General features: G+C 42.7%; 1 protein-coding gene across 3 annotated transcripts in view; it reads left to right on the plus strand.

Annotated features, from left to right (window-relative positions):
* Window positions 1-25,675, plus strand: part of LOC137095077 (E3 SUMO-protein ligase PIAS4-like) — a 254,857-nt gene that overhangs the window by 70,517 nt on the left and 158,665 nt on the right. For all 3 annotated transcript variants that reach the window (XM_067461287.1, XM_067461288.1, XM_067461289.1), the window contains exon 2: window positions 11,812-12,271. In XM_067461287.1, coding sequence (XP_067317388.1) covers window positions 11,812-12,271 — 460 coding nt within the window. The remainder of the gene's footprint in view (window positions 1-11,811; window positions 12,272-25,675) is intronic.

Consider the following 25,675-nt stretch of genomic DNA (forward strand, 5'->3'; position numbering starts at 1 on the left):
ATTTTGAGAAAGTTCCCAAGATACAATAAAGAAGACAATATTGAAAGGTTCTTAATTTCCTTCGAAGGATGTTGTAAAGACTTTAATGTAGCTGAGGAAAAATGGATGGCATATTTAAGGCCACAGATTTGTGGTAAACGTCTGGAGATTTACAGCGACATGGCAGAGACAGAACATAGAGATTACTCTAAGTTCAAACGACAAATTCAACAGAAATTGCAGCTGACGCCTGAATTTTATAGGATGAAGTTCAGGATGATCAAAAAAGAAAAATATGAGAGTTATTCTCAATTAGCTTCCAAGCAGGCACAATACTTTGAGAGCTGGGTCAAAGGCGCTGAGGTAACTGACTTCCAGCAGCTCAAAAACTTAATTCAAAAGGAGCAGTTTTATCAACAGGTCCCCCTTGATTATAAATGGATTATACAGGATAGAAACCCCAAAACTTCAACACAGGCAGCTATCACGGTGGACCATTGATTACTTTAAAGGAAGGATTTAAAGAAGAAGAAGGAGTCAAAAAGGAAACAAGACAATCCTAACTGCCATTTAAAAAATCCCCTCACAGTCAGCCAGGGAGAGGCTTTTCAGTAGAAAACACCACCTGGAGGATGGCAGGCGCCATGCAGTCTAACAGTGCTGAGGGAAATAAGGCTTGTTTTCATTGCGGGAAATTAGGACATTTTAAGTCCCAATGTAATTTCCTGAGAAAAGAGAAGTCCACCTTCAAACTACAAGAGAGGAGATTCCATCTGAACATTAGGAAGAACTTCCTGACTGTGAGAGCCGTTCAGCAGTGGAACTCTCTGCCCCGGAGTGTCGTGGAGGCTCCTTCTTTGGAAGCTTTTAAGCAGAGGCTGGATGGCCATTTGTCAGGGGTGATTTGAATGCAATATTCCTGCTTCTTGGCAGGGGGTTGGACTGGATGGCCCATGAGGTCTCTTCCAACTCTTTGATTCTATGATTCTATGATTCTATGATTCTTCATTAGAGAAAGAAATACCCCTGGAAAAGAAATGGAGCCAGGGCTAGGAAGGATTGCACTGAGGTGGTTCAAAAGGGGGAACAGATTGAAAAACAGTGTTTGTTTGTGGTACTAAACACAGTTCCAAATGACTATTTGGAACCCATCAAAATAGATGGAAACCTGTTACATGGATGGAGAGACACGGTTTCCGAAGTTTGTGTTATTCATCCAAAGATGATACCTGAGACGTATCAAAATCCTACTTCTCAGATTGGACAGGCATGTGGGATTTTGCCATAAGTTCAGAGATCCCTTACTCATGCTTGATTGGAAATGACCTAGCCAGAAGGATTAAAAAAATATCAGAGATACCTAAAGAGGAAAAAGACCTGATTGTGGAACAGACTGGAGAACAAAACACTTCATGTTTACCCATCTGTCAATCTCTGGGGCAGAAACCCGAAGCAAGCTCTGTTATATCTGAGTTAGTTCAAGGGACGAAAGGAGAAAATGAAATTTCTAAAGAACAAAAGGCTGATGACACACTCCAGACCTTGTTTGATACTACTCAAACCGAAAAGACAGAGTTAACCCCAGAGAAACCAAACCGATTTGTAATCAAAAATGAAGTTCTATACAGGGAAGTTTTAGACCACAAGTCTCCAGCTGTTTCTTACACCCAAATTGTGGTACCTCAGAAGTATCGTGGGCACCTCATGCAGATGGCACATGTCAGCCCACAAGGAGGTCACATGGGAATTAGGCGCACTACCCAGCGCATTGCAAAAAACTTCTTTTGGCCCGGCATGTACCAACAAATTAAGGACTTTTGTCAATCTTGTGACGCTTGCCAGAGGATCAGTTCCAGCTAAGACAAAACAAAAGCTCAATTGATCCCCATGCCAATTATCGGCGAACCTTTCTTTAGAGTTGGTATTGACATTGTGGGCCCCCTACCAAAGCCAAGTCGGAGAGGCAGCAGATATGTCTTAACGGTGATGGACTATGCCACTCGTTACCCGGAAGCTGTGGCATTGTCTAATATAGAAACTACCACAGTGGCAAATGCTCTACTGTCCATATGGGGAAGGACAGGGTATCCGGAGGAATTAATATCTGATTTGGGGACTCAATTCACCTCAAGACTAATGGAGAAGTTACTGGAGATATATGGTATTAAACATTTAACATCCACTGTGTACCATCCACAAACCAATGGGCTTGTAGAAAATTTTAACAAGACCTTGGTGAGAATGATTAAGGCATACAGTCAGCAACATCCAAATGACTGGGATGTAAAATTACAGCAACTTCTTTTTGCCTATAGAGAGATCCCCCAAGAAAGCACTGGATACAGTCCGTTTGAGCTACTATATGGCAGGCGTGTACGAGGCCCACTTGATCTGGTGAGAGAGTTTTGGGAGGCGTATCCGGAGTGGGAGCCTGTTCCAGTAACCAGATACCTCCAGGATCTTCAGTCCACGTTGGAGACGGCTAGGAACATCGCCAAGGACAATATTGCAGCAGCCCAGCAGAAAGTCAAGATATGATCTGTCATCACGATGCAGAAATTTCAACATAGGAGATGAAGTCCTCTATCTCATTCCGGCAAAGTCCAATAAACTTCAATTAGACTGGACCGGTCCATGGAAGGTGATCAAGAAACAGAGTAGTGTCAACTACTTGATCTTTGATGAACAGACTGCTAGTGAAAGACTGGTGCATGTTAATATGTTGAAACCCTATGTAAATAAGATTGCTAATGTATATATGGTTATAACTGGTGAAGAGACAGGGACATTTTCTTTCTGGGAAGGAAATAGGAAAGCTTATGGTAATATTGACCAGGTAAAAATTGATGAAGAATTATCCCAGGAACAATAAACCCAGATTAAAAAGTTACTTAAGAAGTATAATCAATTGTTCTCAGATCTTCCAGGAAGGGTAACAGGAGTTCACCATTGAATCCTTACCGGTGACTCCCCCCCTATAGCTTCATCTCCATATAGAGCCACGGGGAAGCTAACCAAATGTATTGAAAGAGAGATAAAAGAAATGCTAGAAATGGGTGTTATTGTTCCATCTAATAGCCCATGGGTATCACCTATTGTACTAGTCCAGAAACCAGACAACACCATACGGTTCTGTGTGGATTATAGGCTCCTAAACAAGGTCACACAACCTGATAACTATCCAATGCCCCGGTTAGATGACTTATTGGAGAGGATAGGGAGAGCCAATTATATTAGTAACCTAGACTTAACAAAAGGATTTTGGCAAGTACCTATGGCTCCCCAAGACCAAGAGAAGACTGCCTTTAGAACTCATGAAGGGTTATATGAGTTCACCACTTTACCCTTTGGTTTAAGGAATAGTCTAGCCACATTCCAACGGTTAGTGGATAGTGTACTTAGGGGAATGGGAGACTTTTGCGTTGCATATATGGACGATATTGGAATCTTTAGTACCACATGGGAAGACCATTTAAAACACGTTGAGCAAGTATTGCATCGGTTACAGGAGGCAGGTTTAACAATCAAGACCCCTAAGTGCCACATGGGTAACCGCACCACCAAATACTTAGGACATATTGTGGGTTGTGGTATCATTGGGCCAGAACCTACCAAGGTTGAAGCCATACATCAGTGGCCAATACCCAAGACAAAGAAACAAGTAAGATCATTTCTTGGGTTGGCAGGATATTATCGGAAATTTATCCCATCCTTTAGTACTTTAGCGGTGCCTTTGACAAATCTTACACGAAAGAGTTGCCCTAATCAAGTACTTTGGACTGCAGAATGTCAAAAGTCAATGGACCAGATAAAACAGGCCATAACCTCACGATCCGTATTAAGAGCCCCAGACTTTGATAAATCCTTTACTTTAACATGTGATGCATCCGAAACTGGGTTGGGGGCGGTATTAAGCCAATTAGATCAAGAAGGAGAGAGTCATCCTATTCTATTTTTAAGTAAAAAGCTATTGCCCAGAGAATGTAGTTTGTCTACTATTGAGAAGGAATGTCTAGCTATAATATGGTCCATACAAAAATTGCGGCCCTATTTATGGGGAAGAAGGTTTACCCTTCAAACGGATCATGCCCCATTAAAATGGCTGGATAACACCAAAAGCACCAACAACAAACTTTTACGGTGGAGTTTATCATTGCAAGATTATACCTTTGATATAGAGCATGTAAAAGGTAGAACCAATGTTGTTGCGGACTCAGTTTCCAGGATGCCTTAACCAGTGTTATTAGATAACTGATCAAAATATGGTTTGTACATAGTTATATGATGTTGGTATTATCCAAATTATTTTTGACCATTCTAGTTGATAGAAAAGTCAAAAATAATCCCTATGGGTTGGGAGGTGTGACAATGTGTAAGTTTTATTTCTTTGGTTATGTGTAGTTTGGACAGTGGTTTAGGGATGGTAAGTATGGGAGATTATGTTTTGTGGGGGAGGGAGGCTTGATGGTAGCTGAGTTGCCATAGCAACAGGGGCGGAGCCAACTGCCTCTTCAATTCCTCTTTTTTTGCTCTCAACCTTGCGTAAGTTCATGTATTACATATGCTTTATTACATATGCTTTTTCAATCTCTTCAATTTCTTTTTCTAGATTCCTTTTCCTTTCTTCTTCCCTTTTTTGAGATTAATTGTCTCTTTTATACATAACCCTCTAGTCACTGCTTTCATAGTGTCCCATAGCGCTCCTTTTGTTACCGTCTTTTCATTAAAACCCCTAGTTTCTTGCTATTCTGCTTTCACTCTATCCACTCTCTTTATGATTCAATATTTTTGTATTTAATCTCCACCTCCTCATTTTATCATAATCATATTTCAAAGCAATCTCAGTTGAAACCAGGGTATGATCCAAAATCTTAATTGTTCCAATATCAGCATTTAACACTTAACATATTTTTAGAGACAAAAATATAATCTATTCTTGTATACACCTTATGCACCGTTGAATAATATATATATATATATATATATATATATATATATATATATATATATTCATTCCCTTTTACCAATCTCCACACACCCTTTAGTTGCCATTTATTCATTACTCTACTTAAATCTGTTGTTTCAATATTTCTAATTTTTGATGCTAGCATAGTTTTATCTTTTTTTGGGTCCATATAACAATTACAGTCACCTCCAAATATTACATTTTGCTGGTGATAATTCTCTATTTGTTCTAACACTTTTTCATAAAATTCTTGCTGTTTTACATTCGGTGCATATACATTTACTAATACATATTTATCTTCCCCTATTTCGCCATACATTTTTATGTATCTGCCCTCCTCATCTTTCAGTACCTTGTTTATGACAAAATTACATTTCTTTGCAATTATTATAGCTACCCCTCTTGATTTTGATGACTTAAAAGATTTTTCATAATTTCTTATCCAACTCGATTTTAGTTCATTTGAACCCGGTTTATTCTGATGCTTTTCCTATAGGAAGATGACATCTGCCGCGTCCTTCAGTAAGGCTTCAATCCGCCTTCCTTTAATTACTGTCCTCTCGTATTAAGTGTTGAGATTCTTAATTTATAGAACATCATTTCCATTTCCCTTTAAAAGCTTTTTGTGTGGCTTGAACCAATGTGAACCCTTGTCCCTTGCACTCCCCTCCCCTTCCCCCCTCCCCCTGCTTCCCCCCCTTTCCTCATTCCCCCCTTCCTCCCCTTCCATTCTTTGGGACTTCTAGTCCCAACCATGGCCCCCGGCCTTCCCCATTGGGGAGGGAGGTGAAGTCATCCCGTGCCCCAGAATCTCCCTCCCCCCCGAGTGCTCATTTTTAAGTATGTAAATTTTGATTGCAGTGTTTGATTTCTTCTTACATCTCGATTCCTCCAATGGTGCCGATTATTCCCTCTAATCCTCCTCCCTCTGATCCGTTCTTCTCCTTTTCCTTTCGACCTCTCTCTTGTTTTCTTGCTATGCCAAGCTCCTCCAGTAGTTGATGTCCTTGTTCCAGTGAGTCTATTCTATATCTCTTGCCTTTCCATTGGAATTTGAGAAAGATCGGATATCCCCAGGTATACAAAATTCCAGCCTTCATTAATTGGATCGTAATTGGTGTGACGATGTGTAAGTTTTATTTCTTTGGTTATGTGTAATTTTAACAATAGTTTAGGGATGGTAAGTATGGGAGATTATGTTTTGTTGGAGAGAGTGGCTTGATGGTAGCTGAGTTGCCATAGCAACAGGGGCGGAGCCAACTGCCTCTTCATGAGGCAGCTGTGTTTTAGAAAGTCAGTCAGTGGCCGGAGAGCTACTGAGAGAACACTGAATCTTTTGGTGGAGATTCAGGGAATGTGTCTGTAGCCAGTGTGCTATAGGGAAAAACTGAATCTCTTGGAGATTCAGGGAATCAATTGGTGACCAAAGTGGTTGCAGAGAAGGACCCGGTACAGGGGGTTGTTGATTCTGAATTAAGAATCAAGGTTTGGCTGGGTTTAAGCCTGTTGTGCCAGCTGTGAAACCTTATGAAGTGTTTGCCTGAGTTTACTCATGAAACCTTTCCAATGTATCCATCAAGATTTGTGCCTCTTTTGAAGAAACAGTTAAACTTATTATACTGCTGTTAAAATAAACTTGTTACTGTTCTTCTCAAGTCCTGCCTGATACAGTTTCTTCTAAGTTGAACAGCTTGCAATAGTGCAGTCAGCCAGAGATAGTAAACGCTACGCTATCCACTGAATAAAACCTTCTGTCATTAACAGTTCCTTTATAAAATAGCTCCAAGGCTGATATTGATCGTTGCCCGGCTTCCCTCATAGATTAGGTGGCAGTGGGTGTTTTACCACTCGCACCTTCACATTTGGTGGCATTCGGTGGCATTAAAATGGTCTCCTTTACAATTGGTGGCAGCAGTTTAATAACGACTCCTTCACAGTGGGAATTACAATTATATTTTTTTTGTTATTTAAACTAAATATTGCGAAATTATGGTATTTTTTCTTGAAATGACACACCACCTGAATTATGCTCAGTTTTTTTGGCAAATTTTGACACACCGCGCTCAAAAGGTTGACCATCACTGGACTAGGGAGTAAGGTGTAAGGAGCTATTGAACTTTAGGGAAGGGGATAATGAGATAGTTTGATTGAGAGGTAGGGAGAAGAAAGCCATTGGGTTGGGGAGTAAGGGGTAGGGGCTATTGAACTGAGTGGCAGAAGGCAGGGGGCTTTTGGAATATGGGATAAGGAGTTGAGGGTTAATGGACTGGGGGATGGGGGCTAAGTATTGCATTGTTTGGCTTCTATCAAATACTTCTGATGATTCTCTTAAGAATAGTAGGATGGAATGATGGATATCATGAGAGAAGAGCTCTATTGACTGTTCCCTTGGGTTTAGAAGCTGGGGGCTATTTGTTTGTATCTGCCTAGCGGGGCTATTGAATTAAGTTGGAGGAAGTTGGAGTTTACTATCAGTTGTGAGACATATTTATTGGGGCTTGAGTAGTGGGGAAAATGTCTCATGTTACCTAGCCTCTGGGAGGGTCAGAGATCCAATTATCTGGTCTAAGCTGCTATTTTGAGTCTAGGGAAGCAACTTCTAAGATTCTTTCTGGTCTGTTTGGAATTTGATTATTCTGGGGAATTACCGGAGACCTAATCAACAGGGGGTGCACAGTTAAATCTTGAAAACCCAACTTTGTAGGGAGGACCTAAGTGCATATAGTTCTTTAGGTGTCTCTGCATCTCCAAAGGTTATTAATAGGTGGAGGAAGTTGACATTGTACGCTCTACGAAGCCATTTGATGGCTGTGATCTTAGGGTTCTTCATCAGAATGTGACTTAGAGACACCTTGATAATTTTAGATCAGTGATGATCTAAAATTAGTGATGATCAGTGACCTTTTCAGCGTGGTGTGTCAAAATTTGCCAAAAAACCGAACATAATTCAGGTGGTGTGTCACTTCAAGAAAAAAACCATAATTTCACAATATTTAGTTTAAATAACAAATATATATATAATTTAATATATAACTATATTTAATAAACCAAAACATTACATTATTATGTATTATTATTATTGTTATAAGACTCAGGCAGTTGGAAAGGAGCCCCAGAGGTCATCTAGTCGAGCCCCCTTCTGCCAGGCAGGAAGACAGAATTACTATTACATTACTATGCATTATTATTATTACTGTTATAAGACTCAGGTAGTTGGAAGGGAGCACCAAAGATCATCTAGTCCAGCCCCCTTCTGCCAGGCAGGAAGACATAATTATTATTATATTACTATGCATTATTATTATTGTTATAAGACTCAGAAAATTGAAAGGGCATCCAAAGGTCATCTAATCCATGAACAAACATTTTCTCATTATTCTGAAATCCATCAACCATGAAATTGAATTAAACTTGGCATACAGAACTCCCATGATCAAGAAAAAATGTTGGAAAGGTTTGGGGAAAACAGACCTTGACATTTGGGTGTTGCTGGGCTGTATAATTCCTCTGCCACCAAAAAGCATTCCAAACTCCAACAACCACTGAATTGAAATAAACTTGTCATATAGAACTTACTTGCCAAGTGTGAGAGCCAGGAGACCCAAACACTAACGCAGGCCTGGGCCCTGCAGGGAGTCTGCATCCCAGTTTGCACGACCCCCAAGCGCAGCGGATGGCGAGAGCCATGTGACCCAGGCTCCCAGGCAGTTCCTGGCCATGCAAGGAGGCCATCGCCCCTGCTCGCCCCACCCCCAAGTGCAGCGGGCAACCCAAGGTGAGAGAGGAGGCACAGGGAGAGAGCGAAGGTGGCGGCAGAGGAGGAGGGAGCCCCAGCCCAGAGTTTTCCACAGCCTTGCTCTCCTTCTCCCTCTCCCATGCACGGCCGCGGTGGTGGGGGCAACACCGGGAGGAGGCAGAAAAGCCGCGCATGGGATGAGGAGAGGGAGAAGGGAAAGGCACGCACTCTGCCCTTCCTCTCTCGCCCTGCGCACGCCTTCCTCCGTGGCAGAGGCAGGAAAAGCGCACGAGGGAGCAGAGAAAGGTGCACACCTTTCCCTCCTCCCATGCCCCGTGCGTGCCTTTACCACCTGGCTCCCACACTTGACATGTAAGTTCTAACCCTTTACCGCCGCATGGGGCATGGGAGGAGGGAATGGTGCGCACCTTTCTCTGCTCCCTCGTGCACCTTTACTGCCTCTGCCACTGAGGAAGGCGTGCACAGGGCGAGAGAGGAAGGGCAGAGTGCGCGCCTTTCCCTTCTCCCTCTCCCCAAGCATGGCTTTTCTGCCTCCTCCTCAAGAGTGCCCCCCCCCCCGACGCATGCTCAACGCGAAAGCTTAATTCCCTGCTTTGTCCCTGCTTTGCAAATCCTCCTCGTCCTGATGCCTCCTCCTCTCCTCCTCTTCCTTGCCTCGTCTCCCCCTCCTCTGCCCTTGCTGAAGCAGCGGCTGACCAGCGGGCGGGCCGCGTGTCACTAGAAATGGCTACGCGTGTCAGTACTGACACGCGTGTCATAGGTTCGCCATCATGGCTCTAGATGAATACTACCTCCCCCTATTCAGGTGGGTGTCTAGTATGTCAAAAGCCAGTTGGAGAATTATTTGTTGGGTGTCTTTTTCTTGCTGGCAGGGTGGTTCATATTCCTTTATATTGTAAGCTAAATAATTCTCCCTCAAATCCTCCATCCCCCAAATCCAAATTCTCCTCACCTCCCCCCTCTCCATCCTTCCATCTTCAGACTGACAAGAGGCTACTCCCTCCCCTCCTTTCCACATATCAATTGGGTCATTTGCTAATAGAGAAACGTAAGTAAGTAGATGATCTAATTTCTTGTTGAGCACCTCTATGTGATTGAGAAAGAGGCGCAATGTTTGACCCATCAAGTCACCAATGTATGAAAATTTAGCATTCAGCAATGTCCCACAATCAGTCATAGTCCTCAGTAAAAAATGAGATCTCCAATAGCTGTACACTACTGGAGAGAACCTTTACTCTGGCACAGAGGGCAAGGAGGAGGAGTGGGCAACAATTCCGCAGCTATTTCACAATTGCAACATCCCCTTACCTTCTTATCAACTTTTCTTCCTTCTTTACCTACCTCCTTCCTTCTTTACCTACCTCCTTATTATAACCACTCAGAATCTCTCTTTCTCTTCTTTTCCTTTCAACTTTCCTTTTCTACCTTCTATGCCTGCTTACCCTCAGATCTTATCTTCACGATTTAGGTTCCTTTTCCTCCTACTCTCAATCAACTTTCCCTTCCTTCCTTCTTTGTTCCCTTCCTACCCTCCAATATTATCACTTAAATTACTTTTTTCTCTTACCTTCCTATCAACTTTCCTTTTCTTCCTTCTTTGCCTGTACTCACTCTCTCACTTTTCCCTCTCTCTTATATACTTGCTATAACCATCTTAACTCACTCCTTCCCTCTCTTTTACCTTCTATTTCTTCCCCACTTCTCACAGTTGCCCTGTTGTGTTATATCCCTAAAGTAATTTCATCTCTTTATCCTCCTCACCTTCTCTCTTCCCAAAAGTCTTGATGGAGTCACTACCTCTAGTAGTTGGACAGGGGCACAGTAGATCTCAGTAGAGGTTCTCATGTGGAGATAGGCTCATGGTAAGCACATGTGACGCACCGCCTGACCCTGATCCAACAGCTGATAACTACCCTGGATGATAAGTACCGAGGCTTGTGGGAAGCACTTGTGATGCACCACCTGACTGATCCAACAGCTGATAACTACACTGGATGATAAGTCCCGTCTAATGGAGGGTAATGGTAAGGGGTCGTAAAGCTCCTGCTGCTGCAGATGTTCTGGTGCTGGGCAGTGGAAAGGCGGGCCCTTAAAGTGACAGAGCAGCAGGATCTGTGGAAGCTCTAGCTGCTGATGGGGTTCTGTTGCCAGGTAGTGGAAAGGAAGGGCTTTTAAAGCCACGGAGCAGCAAGGTCTGTGGAAGCTCCAGCTTGTGTTCTGTTTTATGCAAATATTCAAAAACATTTAATCTACTGATGCCTCAATTAATGTAATTTTATTGAGATCTGTTTTTATTTTAAAATTTACCAGTAGCTGCTGCATTTCCCACCCTCGGCTTATACTCGAATTAATGTGTTTTCCCAGGTTTTTGTGATAAAATTAGATACCTCAGCTTATATTAAGGTTGGCTTATACTCAAGTATATATGGGTATTTATATATTTATTTCCTGCTTCTCACCTAAAGGAGACTCAAAGAAGTGAACACTCAGAATCATACAATACTTTATTATTATTATTATTATTATTGACACAAAAACACAGTATATCACAGCAAACAAGATATATATGCTGTAATTTGTATCACAGAATCACAAGTCGAACACTTCCCAAGAGTCTAGGACTGTGTTATGTATTTTTGAATGATGTTTGCAGATCCAAGTAAGGTGGCCTTTTGCAGTTGACAGGTCGTGATTTTTTCAATGATGATGATGATGATTATTATTATCAGTAGTAGTAGAATATCCCATTTTTATTTCCCAAAGGAGACATACATAAATTATTATTATTACTATGTGTATTTATATCTTGTTTTTTTCTCTCCCAAAGGAAACTAAAAGCGGCTAACACTCAGAATCATACAATGCACATTATTTTTTCTCCTTCCCTTTTCTCTCTCTCCCTTCCCCCTCCTCCTTCTGTGTATTTATATCCTTCATTTTCCCTCCCAAAGAAACTCAAAGTGGCAAACAGAACCATACATTTCTTCTTCTTCTTCTTCTTCTTCTTCTTCTTCTTCTTCTTCTTCTTCTTCTTCTTCTCATTATTATTATTATTATTATTATTATTATTATTATGTGTACTGATGTCCTGTCTTTCCTCTTCCTCCAGAACATGGTGATGAGCTTCCGGGTCTCAGACCTGCAGATGCTGCTGGGCTTTGTGGGGAGGAGCAAGAGTGGCCTGAAGCATGAGCTGATCACGCGCGCCTTGCAATTGGTCCAGTTCGACTGCAGCCCGGAGCTCTTTAAGAAGATCAAGGAGATCTATGAGACACGCTATACCAAGCTCTCAGAGCCCTTGGGGTCCCCCAAGCCACAAGCCTCCCCAACGGCCCTCCCACAGCCTCCGGTGGCGCCAGACAGCTTGCCCCTCCACACCTCCTTTGATCACAGTGGCAAAAACACCACCGTACCCCAGACTGCCCTCTCCTCCCCCAACATTGACTATCCCTCCCTCTATGGGAAGTACCTCAACGGATTGGGGTACTTGCCTGTTAAGCCAGAGGTGCGGCTGGTGAAGCTGCCTTTCTACACCATCTTGGACGAGCTGCTGAAGCCCACTGAACTTGGTGAGTTCACCTTTCTGTTTCTCCCAAAGGGGCTACTACTAGATCCCTTTGCGCCCTGATGCAGAATCACAGGGGCCCACAAAATAAGCCATCCACTTCAAAATTTCTTTTAAACCGAGCCTCCTTAAAACCTTCATTTGGGCGACCATCTCCCAGGAATCTTGACAATTGAACAAACTGGCTGGGGGAGGGGACGCTTGTGTAAGCATAGTATTTTATTTATCGTGTCAGAAGTGAGTTGTATAAAAAAACCAAAACCAAAATTAAAAACTTGGCATTTAACTAAATTTCATTTGGCCACTTGGAGTGCCTCTAGTGTTGCTGTGAGAAGGTCCTCCATTACGCTTGTGGCAGGGCTCAGGCTGCATTGTATGTTGTTCTCCTCCCCATGTTGTGGACTTCGCTTTGAGGCCCCATTTCTTAAGATTGTCTCTGCACCTTGTGGTGCCAGTGTGCAGTCTGTTCAGCAACTTCCAAATCACCCAATCTTCTGTATGCCCGGGAAGGTGTCTCTCATCCAGTATCAATCGCTGAATGAGGTTCTGAGTTTTATCCTGTTATAATGTGGCATGTCTCATTAAGAGCCACATCCATTGTTTTAACGTGGTGAGATGTATTGCACACTGGCATGCGTATTCAGCAGCAAAGTAGCAAAGCACAAGGGCAGATGTTGTCAGTGTCTCTGGTTGTGATCCCCAGATTTTGCCAGTCAGCTTTCGTATGATATAATTTCCAGCCAATTATTTTAGGCATAGTGTATAAGAAAAAAGTACAGTGCTGTTCTCTGACACACATATATGCACAAATCGGAGCTAAGATCCAGACTGCCTCAAGGACCATAGCTCCCCATTTGAATTTTTGTATTGTTTTTAAATTCTATTGGGTTGTGTCTGTTATTGTTAGTTGCCTTGAATCCCTGTGGGGAGAAATGCAGGATAAAAATAAACTAAATTATAAGAATGATAATGTAAACTTCCTTGAATCCCATTGCGGAGAAAGATGGGATAGAAATAAAGAGAATAATAATAATAATGATGATGATGATGATGATGATGATGATGTTATTGTAAGCTATCTTGAATTTCTATGTGAAAAGGCAGAATAAAAATAAAGATGATAATAGTATTATCTATACACATAATAAATGTGAAAATGTGTGTATGTGGCGGGGGTGTCTGCTTACACAGACAGAGCCCCACCTCCACAAACAGGCTATAGTTCCCACTGACCTGGAGACACCCGTGGCCCTCCCAAAACTGACACTGCAGGTTACTGTGAACATGTCCAAGAGTCTGCCAATGACTTTCACATCCTGCCCACCACCCAAATGAAGGCTTTCATAGGGGGACCACTTCAGCCTAGATTTTCTTTTTTTCCCCTCCCAGGGTTTTTTTCTCTCTCATTTGTATGACCCCACCCACTGCCTCTCCCATACCTTTTGCATGACCCAGCCCACTGCCTTAACCTTTTCCTATGGCACACAGAAAACAGAGGAAATGATCAGCAACTGAATCTTCTGTAGGGGGTTGGGGAACTGACTCCACAGAATAGAAGTTGTAGTTCACCCTGCATCAAGACACATCACTGTGACCCCGACAGACAGTGGACCCCAATCACATTTTGCACACAGAATCCCCATGACAACAGAAAATACTGGAGAGATTTAGGAGGAATTTACCTAGATTATAGTTGTTGTAGGTACTGGGAATTATAGTTCACCTCCAATCAAACAACATTCTGGACCCAACTAACAATGGACCTGGAACTAACTTGGCACAGAGAACCCCCATGACCAAGGCAATACACAGGAGATCTTTGGAGGGATTTAGAGGAGTTGTAGTTCATTACATCTAGAACACACCATGAACCCAAACAAAGATGGATCTGGATCAAACTTGGCATGTATACCCGATATGCCCACTTTTGAATTCCGGTGGATTAGAGAGGAATTGGCCTGGACATTTTTGTTGTGGGTACTGAGATGTATAGTTCACCTGTAATCAATGAGCACTGTAGACCCCACTAACGATGACCATGGACTCCACTTAACACACAGAACCTCCTATGACCAGCAAAATATGCAGGAGGCCTTTGGGGGAAATTCACCTTGATTTATAGGAACTATAGTTCATCTACACCTGTAAACGTAAACAATGGATCTGGGCCAAATTGGCTTGCATATCCAATATGCCCAAATTTGAATACTGGTGGATTTTTGGTATTATTGGCCTTGACATTTGTTAGTGGTAGGTACTGTGATTTACATTTCACCTGCAAACAAAGACCACTCTGAATCCCACCAGTGATGGACTGGATCCAGACTTGACACAGAGAATCCCTGTACCCAACTGAACATACTGCAGGGGTTAGGGCTGTTCTACGCCACCCTGAGTCCCCCTTTGGGGGTTGAGATGGATGGGGTAGAAATTTTGTAAATAAATAAATAAATAAATAGGGAGGATTTGACCTTGATTTGGGAATTGTAGTTCACCTTCATCCAGATGAATAGCGACCCCCACCGACAATGGACCAGGACTAAACTTGGCACAGAGAAGCCCCATTACCAACAGAACATACTGGACAAGTTTTGGGGAAGAGGAGTTATAGTCCATATGCATCCAGAGAAGCAGTGACCCCCCACTGACAATGGACCTGGACCGAACTTGGCACAGAGAAGCTCAATGACCAACTGAACATACTGCAGAGGTTTGTGAGAATTGCCACTGATTTTGAGAGTTGTAGTTCACCTGCATCCAAAGACGACTGAACCCAGCCATCAACTGATCTGGACCAAACTTGTCACGCAGACTCAACAACGGCAACTGTGAATACTGACAGAACTTTCCAAAAGATAGCCCAGGGAATCTGGGAGTTGTAGTTCACCCTCATCCAGAGAGCACAAAATCCAACTGACAACAGATCTGGACCGAATTTGGCACACAGAACCCACATGGCCAATTGAATACAGGCAGGGTTTCGGTGTGATTGCCCTTGGAATCTTGGAATTGTAGTTCAGTCTTATCCAGAGAGCACTACAGCCAGACAATGACATACCTGAACCAAACTTGGTTCACAGACCCAAAATGGCCAATACTGGCAGGGTTTGGGGAGGACTGACCCATGACTCTGGGAATTGTTGTTCACCCACACCAAACTGAAAATACCTAGCATCCAAAAACAAACAATACCTTTCTCAAATAAGCTGGGCACTGCTAGGTCGCCAAGCTAGATAATAATAATAATAATAATAATAATAATAATAATAATAATAACAACAACTTTATTGTAAACTATCTTGAGTTTCTTTGGGGGAAAGGCAGAACAACAACAAAATAGAAATAAAGTAAATTATAATGATGATAAGGTTACCCTACGCTTCTTTCAATCCATATATTTATTTATTTATTTACTTCATTTGTATACCGCTATTCTCAGCCCTTAGGCGACTCACAGCAGTTAACAATAGTAGTAGCAACAATTCAAAGCTAACATCAAACAAGGAATTTAAAAAACAATTAATACAATAGCAGACTAAGCATTTATCATCAATAAACACTCATTGGCGTCTCGTAACTAGAATCATGATCCAAACTCGTCATCAATTGTTCCGTTTCCTATAATTCATTGCACTGCCTATTCAAACGCCTGTTCAAAATACCAGGTTTTCACTTTTCTCCGAAATACCATTAGTGAGGGAGCCGATCTGATATCCATGGGAAGGGCGTTCCACAGCCGAGGGGCCACCACTGAGAAGGCCCTGTCTCTCGTCCCCGCCAACTGTGCCTATGTTGCAGGCGGGATCGAGAGCAGGGCCTCCCCGGAAGATCTCAAAGTCCTAGTGGGTTCGTAGGCGGAGATGTGATCGGATAGGTAACTTGGGCCAGAACCGTTTAGGGCTTTATAGGCCAACGGCAGCACTTTGAATTGTGCCTGGTAGCAAATTGGTAGCCAATGGAGCTGGCACAGCAGAGGGGTTGTATGTTCCCTGAGTGCCACTCCTGTTAGTATCATGGTTGCCGAGCGTATCATGGTTGCCGAGCCGTCTTCAAAGGCAACCTGACGTAGAGAGCGTTACAGTACAGGATGTAACCAGAGCATGGACTACCGTGGCCAAGTCAGACTTCCCAAGGTACGGGCGCAGCTGGCGCACTAGCTTTAACTGTGCAAATGCTCCCCTGGTCACCGCTGAAACCTGGGGTTCCAGGCTCAGTGATGAGTCCAAGATCACACCCAAGCTGCGAACCTGCGTCTTCAGGGGGAGTGCGACCCCATTCAGCACAGGCTGTAACCCTATGCCCTGTTCGGCCTTATGACTGACCAGGAGTATCTCTGTCTTGTCTGGATTCAGTTTCAATTTGTTAGCCCTCATCCAGACTGTCACAGCGGCCAAACACCGGTTCAGGACCTTGACAGCCTCCTTAGTAGCAGGTGGAAAGGAGTGACAGAGTTGGACATCATCCGCGTACAGATGACACCGTACCCTGAAACTCCGGATTCTCTCTCCCAACGGCTTCATGTATATGTTAAACAGCATGGGAGACAATATTGAGCCCTGAGGAACCCCGCAAGGCAAAGGTTGTGGGGTTGAACAGGTGTCTCCCAATAACACCTTCTGAGATTGACCCTCTAGGAATGACCGGAGCCACTGCAAAACAGTACCTCCAAGTCCCATCCCTGCGAGGCGTCCCAGAAGGATATCGTGGTCGACGGTATCGAAGGCCGCTGAGAGGCACCAACAGGGACACACTCCCCCTTTCGAGCTCCCGGCGCAGATCATCCACTAAGGCGACCAAGATTGTCTCAGTTCCATGTCCCGGTCTGAAACCAGACTGTGCCGAATCCAGATAATCCGTGTCTTCCAAGAATACTTGGAGTTGTGAGGCCACCACACGTTCCAGGACTTTGCCCCAAAAGGGGAAATTGGAAACTGGCCGATAGTTGTCGAATTTAGTGGGTTCCAGTGATATAGGGAGAAAGGTGGATAGAAATAAAGATATTATTATTTATTAATAATTATTTTATTGTAATATTTGTTGAGTTTGTTTGGGGGGAAAGGCAGAATAAAAATATAATGCCTTATATACTTGAGTATAAGCCAACCCGAATATAAGCTGAGACACCCAATTTTACCACAAAAAATTGGGAAAACCTATTGCCTTGAGTATAAGCTACTGGTAAATAAAATAAAGAGACCAATAAAATTACATTAATTGAGGCATCAGAATATTTACCGTATTTCAAAGAAAAACAGTAAACTAGCTCTGTAAGTGGAAAAGTCAGCAAAAACAATATGGTAACAATAGTTAATAGTAATAATAATAGAACACGGAAGAATGAACACGGAATGGCTTGACAATTCTGCTGGATGAGGTTTTTAACAGGACAACACCAGTGATCATATGTTTTAATTGGTTATATATGTTTTTATAATGTCTGGTAGTATGTTTATACCTGTATTTTATGAATGTATAGCAGTAAATTTGCTCATTCTGTGAGCTGCCTTGAGTTGCCGTAAGACTGAGAAAGGCGGGCTACAAATCTATATCTATCTATGTATATAATAAAAGTCAAAGTTTGTATGCGGAGGTCAAAAGTGTGGCGGGACGAGTATGTGCCAGCGTTCTGATTGGCTGCCACTATGGTGCTATTTGCATATGGTCTCTGATAGGCCAGCTTCAATAGGAGCCCCTGGTGGAGAAAAGAGTTCATGACAGAAACGGGGACATGAGAAGGAAATTTGCATATGGTCTCTGATTGGCCAGCCTCAATTCCAAGATTCCGAGATGACAAAGAGAAGAAAGGAAAAGGCCAGGGGCTGTCAGAAAATAACCAATACAGACCAAACTTGGCACATAGAGCACCCATGACCCACACTACATCCTACTGCAGTTTGGAGGAGGATGAACCATGGATGATGGGACTTGCAGTACCATCACTCACATTCTGAGACCGCTGTTAACCTCATCCAATGACTGATCAGGACCAAACTTGGCACATAGACCTCTCATGACTCACTTTACGTCCTGGTGTGGTTTGGCCGGGGATGGACCATGGATTATGGGACTTGCAGTACTTTGCTCAATTCTTGAGACCACTGCAACCCTCATCAATTACCGATAAAGACCAGATTTGGCACACTGAATCTCCATGATGCACCCTACATACTGGTGCGGTTTGGAGGAGGATGCACCATGGACGATGGGACTTGCAATACCTGCACTCCCTTCCTAAGACCATTACAACTGCCAACAATGATGGATCAGGAGCACAATTTACACAGAGAGCCCGCATGACCCACTCTACTTCCTGGTGTGGTTTGGAAAAATTTGACAATGGATGATGGGACTTGCAGTCACTTAACTCAATTCCTGAGACCACTGAGACCCTCGCCAATGACTGATAAAGACCAAACTTGGCACACAGAGTCCCCATGACCCACTCTACATCCTGGTGCACTTTTGAGGAGGACAGACCATGGATGATGGGACTTCAAGTACCTCCACTCCCTTCCCAAGACTGCTGCAACCCTCATCTAATGTCCAATCAAGACCAAACGTGGCACACAGAGCTCCCATGAGCACTCTACATCCCAAAGATGGTTGGAGGTGGACGGACGATGGATGATGGGACTTCCAGTACCTTCACTCACTTCCTGAAAACCACCCTTATCCAAATACCAAGAAAGACCAAACTTGGCACAGAGAGACCCCTCGGCCAACTCAACATTCTGGTGAGGTTTGGGGGAGAACAGACTATGGAGGATGGGACTTGCAGTACCTAAACTCACTTTCTGAGACCACTGTGACCCTCATCCAATGATTGATCTAGAACAAAACTTGGCACACAGAGCCCCCATGACCCACTCTCCATTCTGGTGCAATTTGGAGGAGGATGGATCAGAGAGGATGGGACTCGCAGTACCTTCACTAACTTCCTGAGACCAGTGCGAGCCATATAAATAACTGATAAAGACCAACCTTGATACACAATTCCTTTCTCAAATAACCCGGGCAGCGCCGGGTCCCCAAGCTAGTATATAATAAAAGAGAGTGTTTGTTTGTATGGGAAGGACAGAGGAAATGCGGAGGGTGGAAGTGGCAGCTTTCTGATGGCAGCTTTCTGATTGGCTTGTGGTGCTATTTGCATATGGTCTCTGATTGGGCATCTTCAACAGGAGCCCCTGGTGGAGAAGAGGGTTCATGACAGAAACGGGGACATGACAGAAGGAAATTTGCATATTGTCTCTGATTGGCCAGCCTCAATTCCAAGATTCCGAGATGACAGAGGAACGGAAAAGGCCGGGGGGGGGGGGGCTGGGTCAGAACATTACCAATACAGACCAAACTTGGCACACAGAGCCCCCATCACCCACTTGACATCCTACTGCAGTTTGGAGGAGGATGAACCATGGACGATTGGACTTGCAATACCACCACTCACATTCTGAGACCACTGTTAACCTTATCCAATCACTGATCAGGACCAAACTTCGCACATAGACCTCTCATGACCCACTTTACGTCCTGGTGTGGTTTGGCCAGGGATGGACCGTGGATTAAGGGACTTGCAGTACCATTGCTCAATTCTTCAGACAAGTTCAACCCTCATCCAATTACCAATAAATACCAAACTTGGCACACTGATTCTCCATGACGCACTCTACATCCAGGTGCAGTTTGAAGGAGGATGCACCATGGACGATGGGACTTGCAATACCTGCACTCCCTTTCTAAGACCATTACAACTGCCAACAATGATGGATCAGGACCACAATTTACACCGAGACCCAGCATGACCCACTTTACATCCTGGTGCGGTTTGGAAGAATTTGACAATGGATGATGGGACTTGCATTCCCTTCACTTACTTCCTGAGACCACTGAGACCCTCGCCAATGACTAATCAAGACTAAAGTTGGCACATGGAGCTTTAATGACCCACTCAACATCCTTGTGCAGTTTGGAGGAGGACAGACCATGGATGATGGGACTTCAAGTACCTCCACTCCCCAAGACTGCTGCAAAACTCAACTAATGACCAATCAAGACCAAAGTTGGCACACAGAGCCCCCATGACCCACTCTACATCCTGCTGCAGTTTTGAGAAGGGTGGACCATGGATGATGGAACTTCCAGTACCTTCACTCACATTCTGAGACCTCTGCAAACCTCATCCAATGACGGATCAAAACCAAACTTGGCACATAGACCTCTCATGGCCCACGTTACGTCCTTGTGGTGTTTGGAAAAAATTGGAGATGGATGATGGTACTTGCAGTACCTTTGCTCACTTCCTGAGACCACTGAGACCCTTGCCAATGACTAATCAAGACTAAACTTGGCACATGGAACTCCAATGACCCACTCTATATCCTGGTGCAGTTTGGAGGAGGACAGACCATGGATGATGGGACTTCAAGTACCTCCACTTTCTTCCGGAGATTGCTGCAACCCTCTTCTAATGACCACTCAAGACCAAACTTGGCACACAGAGCCCCCATGATCCACTCTACATCCTGCTGCAGTTTGAAAGAGGATGGACTTTGGATGATGGGACTTGCAGTACCTTCACTCACTTACTGACACTACTGCCACCCTCATCTAATGACTGATAAAGACCAAACTTGGGACACAGAGCCCCCATGACCCACTCTATATCCTGCTGCTGTTTCTAGGAGGATGGGCCATGGATGATGGGACTTCAAGTACCTTCACTCACTTCCTGAAAATAATGCAGCCGTTATCCAAAGATCAATAAAGACCAAACTTGGCATACAGAACCACCATTACCCACTTTCTCTAATAACCCGGGCAACACCGGGTCTCCAAGCTAGTGCTGTAAATAAAGAACAACAACAACAACAATAAAGCATCATTTATATCTTGCCCTATCTCCCCATGCCGTCTTCCAACATAGTTGCAGGGAAACATTCAATGCCTATATAAACAATGCAAAGCTAGATATTGATCTATAATTATATATTCTAATTTCACATTTTCCCCTGCAACATTTGCAAATTCTATCTCTATATATGTCCATTTCTCTCCTGCAGTATTTGCAAGCCCTATGTATCTATCTAGACATCGCTGCGTGTGTATGCATTGCTCCTGCAATATTTGCAAGCCCTGTATATCTACATTCATATCTATCCTGAAAATAAGGCAGCCGTTATCCAAAGACCAATAAAGACCAAACTAGATATTGATCTATCATTATATATTCTAATTTCACATTTTCCCCTGCAACATTTGCAAATCCTATCTCTATATATGTCCATTTCTCTCCTGCAGTATTTGCAAGCCCTATGTATCTATCTAGACATCGCTGTGTGTGTGTGTGTATGTACATTTCTCCTGCAATATTTGCAAGCCCTGTATATCTATATTCATATCTATCTAGACATGTCTATATATATTTGTGTGTGCATTTCCTCTCTGCAATATTTGCAAGCCCTATGTGTCTATGTAGACATCTTTCTATATATAGATAATTATATATAATATATATAATTTGCAAAGACTTGCAAATATGTGAGGAGAAAATGCATATCTAAAATAATGTATACATATAATAGAGATACAGGTACACAAGTACATGAAAAACCTTAAATATCTATATGTATATAGGATTTGAAAAGACCTGCAAACATATGAGGGGAAATACATGTATAAAATAAATGTATATAAAGATATAGATATATAGGTACATAGGGATTGCAAAGGCTTGCAGGGGGAAATGCCTATATAACTGTATGAGATTAACAAATATTAGAGTGGAAAATGCTTGTATACGATTAATTACCATTTCTGACTTGCAAGGGATTCCCTCCCTCTTCAGTGAGCAAGGGAGGATTTGAAAAAGAAAATACATGGTGGGCGGAGTCATCCATGGCTGGTTAAAGAGGCATCCCGTGCCCGTTCAAGAGCAAAATAGAAATAAGCAGTGAAAATGAGACAATAAAGAGAATTGGATATTTTTTTGGATTGGAAAGAAAAGAGAAGTGCTGGAGGGCCTAATGAACAAGAAATAAATCTTCAAAAGGTAAAGATAAGCTCAATATTTATGAATGCCCATGGAGGGGAAAATGAAAGTGAATGAGAATTCGCCATTACTGAGCATATAAACAGAGCTGAAAAACAATATTAGCAGCTTTAACAAGCTGCTAAATGACGACATTATTATAAAAACTTTAAGTAACAACTCCAATTGAATTTGGGAATGTGATAACAGATTATAAAAGGCAGCAGGTCACTCGGTCTCTCCTTTAGAAAAGCAAGCAGAATTGGGATAAGCAAAGTAAGGAGTGAGGGCTTCCCTGCAAACTATCTTGCAAAGTGCAAACTGCAAAACTACTGCAAAACTACAAAGGGGGAATCTGAATGCAAGGGGAAAAAATAGAGCCCTGAGGCAAAGTATAAGCATAATCAAGACTTCCTTTTGGGTATGCAGAGTGGAGTAAAGCCAGTTAATTAAGAGGGAATAAGAACTGAAAATGAAAACGGCATTATAAATTCTATAAGCAATTGGATGGAGCGGAATTGATTGGAGTTTGGATGCGAAGGAAGAAACAACAACAAAAAAAGGAGCAGGAAAGTCCCCCAAGCAGGAATCCCCTCTAGGCATGAACAAAACCATCAGACAGAGTATTTGCAAGGTTGGAAAGGCAGACCCAAGTGAAAATGAGAAGGAGTCCACTGCCTACCAAGGGTAGACAGCTGCAATGTACCCCCCTTCCATATCCACTACATCTACTTCTACATTGCTTGTGTCTTTAATTACAGGAGCAGAAGGAAGTAGTGAAAAGAAAGAAATGGATAATAATCAGTTGTTAAGTAAAGTAACAGAACTAATTAAAGAAGAGAGTGATAAGAAAACAAGGGAATAGAAATTGCTGTTTGAAAAAGAGATATGAAGAAACAGAGAAAGGATGATATTCAAGTTACGAAACTGGAAATCCAGGCTAATGCCAAAGAAATGAAGGAGCAATTGGATGCAGAAAGGAAAATTGCAAATTTCAGACTATACAAAACAATCTACAGACGATATATGGAGAGATACAAACAATTAAATCAGAAGATGAAAAGAATAAATAAGAATAAAAAGCACTCAAACAACAAATTCAGCAAAGTGATAACAAACTTTCAGATATGGAAAAAAATTGTGCATATGCAAGACAACCAGAGAAGGAACAATGTTATAATTAAAAAATTTCCAGAAGGAAACAGGAAAGATTTGAAAACTGAAATTTTGAAGTGGTTGCAAAAAGTTACCCCGTTGTTAAACTGGACGGAAATGGATCTAGAATGAGTTCATTGTCTTCCAGCTGGAAGAAACAAAATAACATAATAGGAACATAATAATTTGAGTACATAACTTTGCCAAAAAAGATTTAATGAAAATACCCAGAAAATCTGAAGATGGGGGAAACAAAGCTGGAAATATTAAATAATTATTGCCCTGAAACGAAAACTGGAGATATTCAATGAAGCTAATTACGATTCAGTTAATGAAGGCTGGAATACTGCTTACCTGGGGATACCCAACTTTTCTTAAATTCCAATGGAGAGGCAAGGACTTCAACTACTGAAGGAGCTTGGCATAATAAAGAAACAAGACAGAGATAGAAAGGATGAAGAGGATAAAGGAGGGGTGGGAGGAAGAATATCAGAGAAGGAAGGAGAATTGGAGGAAATAATTGGCGCTGTCGGAAGAACTGGGCTGTAAGAAGAAATTTAGAAGCACTGCAATAATTTTTTTTTAAAAAAATGAGCTTTCGGGAGTGGGAGACTCTGGGCCACTGAATGATTTTGCCCCCCCCCCCCCAACCTGGGAAGGCCGAGGGCCATGGTTGGGACAAGATGTATCAAAGAATGGTAGTGGGGGAAGAGGGGAAATCCTCTGCTACAATTGAGGGCTGAATATTTCCCTCTGTATATACTAAGTTCTTACATACTTATCAATACCTAATTTCATAAATCGTATTCGCCAATGCCTACTTACCTACCTACCTACCTAACCCAAGCACAAAGACAAAATATTACCACTACATAACCTCCCTCCACCACCATACGACGCAGTACAGTACATATATATATATATATATATATATTCCCTTTAACTTCCAGGATCTTCAAGCGCACATATGTTTAATTTCGTTCTTAACATATCTTAACTTACTGGTTAGCCTGTAACCTACTTTGTCATCGCTTTGGGGATTCTTCTTTCCTTCCCGTTTAACAATATTTATAATTATTTTTCTTTAAAAAGTTAATGAACTTGTTCCAATCAGTGCTATTAACTGTTATTCTGTTTTTCCTTATTTTCTGTGTTAACAAACCCATGTTCATAATGTATTGTCGAAGGCTTTCATGGCCGGAATCACTCAGTTCTTGTGGGTTTTTTCGGGCTATATGGCCATGTTCTAGAGGCATTTCTCCTGACGTTTCGCCTGCATCTATGGCAAGCATCCTCAGAGGTAGAGGTCTGTTGGAATTAGGACAATGGGTTTATATATCTGTGGAATGGCTGGGGTGGGGCAAGGAGCTCTTCCCTGCTGCAATTAGGGTGTGAATGTTTAGCTAATCACCTTCATTAGCATTTGAAGGCCTGCCTGAACCTGGGAAAATCTGTTGCTGGGAGGTGTTAATCTGTGCCTGGTTTCTTCCTCTCTGTTGTTTAGCTGTTATAATTTTAGAGTTTTTTAATACTGGTAGCCAGATTTTGTTCATTTTCATGGTCTCTTCCTTTCTGTTGAAATTGTCCACATGCTTGTGGATTTCAGTGGCTTCTCTGTGTAGTCTGACATGGTGGTTGTTGGTGTGGTCCAGCATTTCTGTGTTTTCAAATAAAATGCTGTGTCCAGGCTGGTTCATCAGGTGCTCTGCTATGGCTGACTTCTCTGGTTGAAGTAGTCTGCAGTGCCTTTCATGTTCCTTGATGCGTGTCTGGGCGCTGCGTTTGGTGGTCCCTATGTAGACTTGTCCACAGCTGCATGGTATACGGTAGATGCCTGCAGAGGTGAGAGGATCCCTCTTGTCCTTTGCTGAATGTAGCATTTGTTGGATTTTCTTGGTGGGTTTGTAGATTGTTTGTATGTTGTGTTTCCTCATCACCTTCCCTATGCGGTCAGTGGTTCCCTTGATGTATGGCAGGAACACTTTTCCTCTGGGTGGATCTTCATCTTTACTCTCGTGGTTTGTTCTTGGTCTTGCAGCTCTTCTGATGTCTGAGGTGGAGTATCCATTGGCCTGGAGAGCCCAGTTGAGGTGGTTCAGTTCATCTTGGAGGAGGTGGGGTTCGCAGATTCTTTTTGCACGGTCTGCCAAAGCTTTGATGGTGCTTCTTTTTTGACTTGGGTGATGGTTGGAGTTTTTATGTAGATATCTATCTGTGTGTGTGGGTTTT

Source organism: Anolis sagrei, chromosome Y (assembly GCF_037176765.1).
Source record: "Anolis sagrei isolate rAnoSag1 chromosome Y, rAnoSag1.mat, whole genome shotgun sequence".
Classification (NCBI taxonomy): domain Eukaryota; kingdom Metazoa; phylum Chordata; class Lepidosauria; order Squamata; family Dactyloidae; genus Anolis; species Anolis sagrei.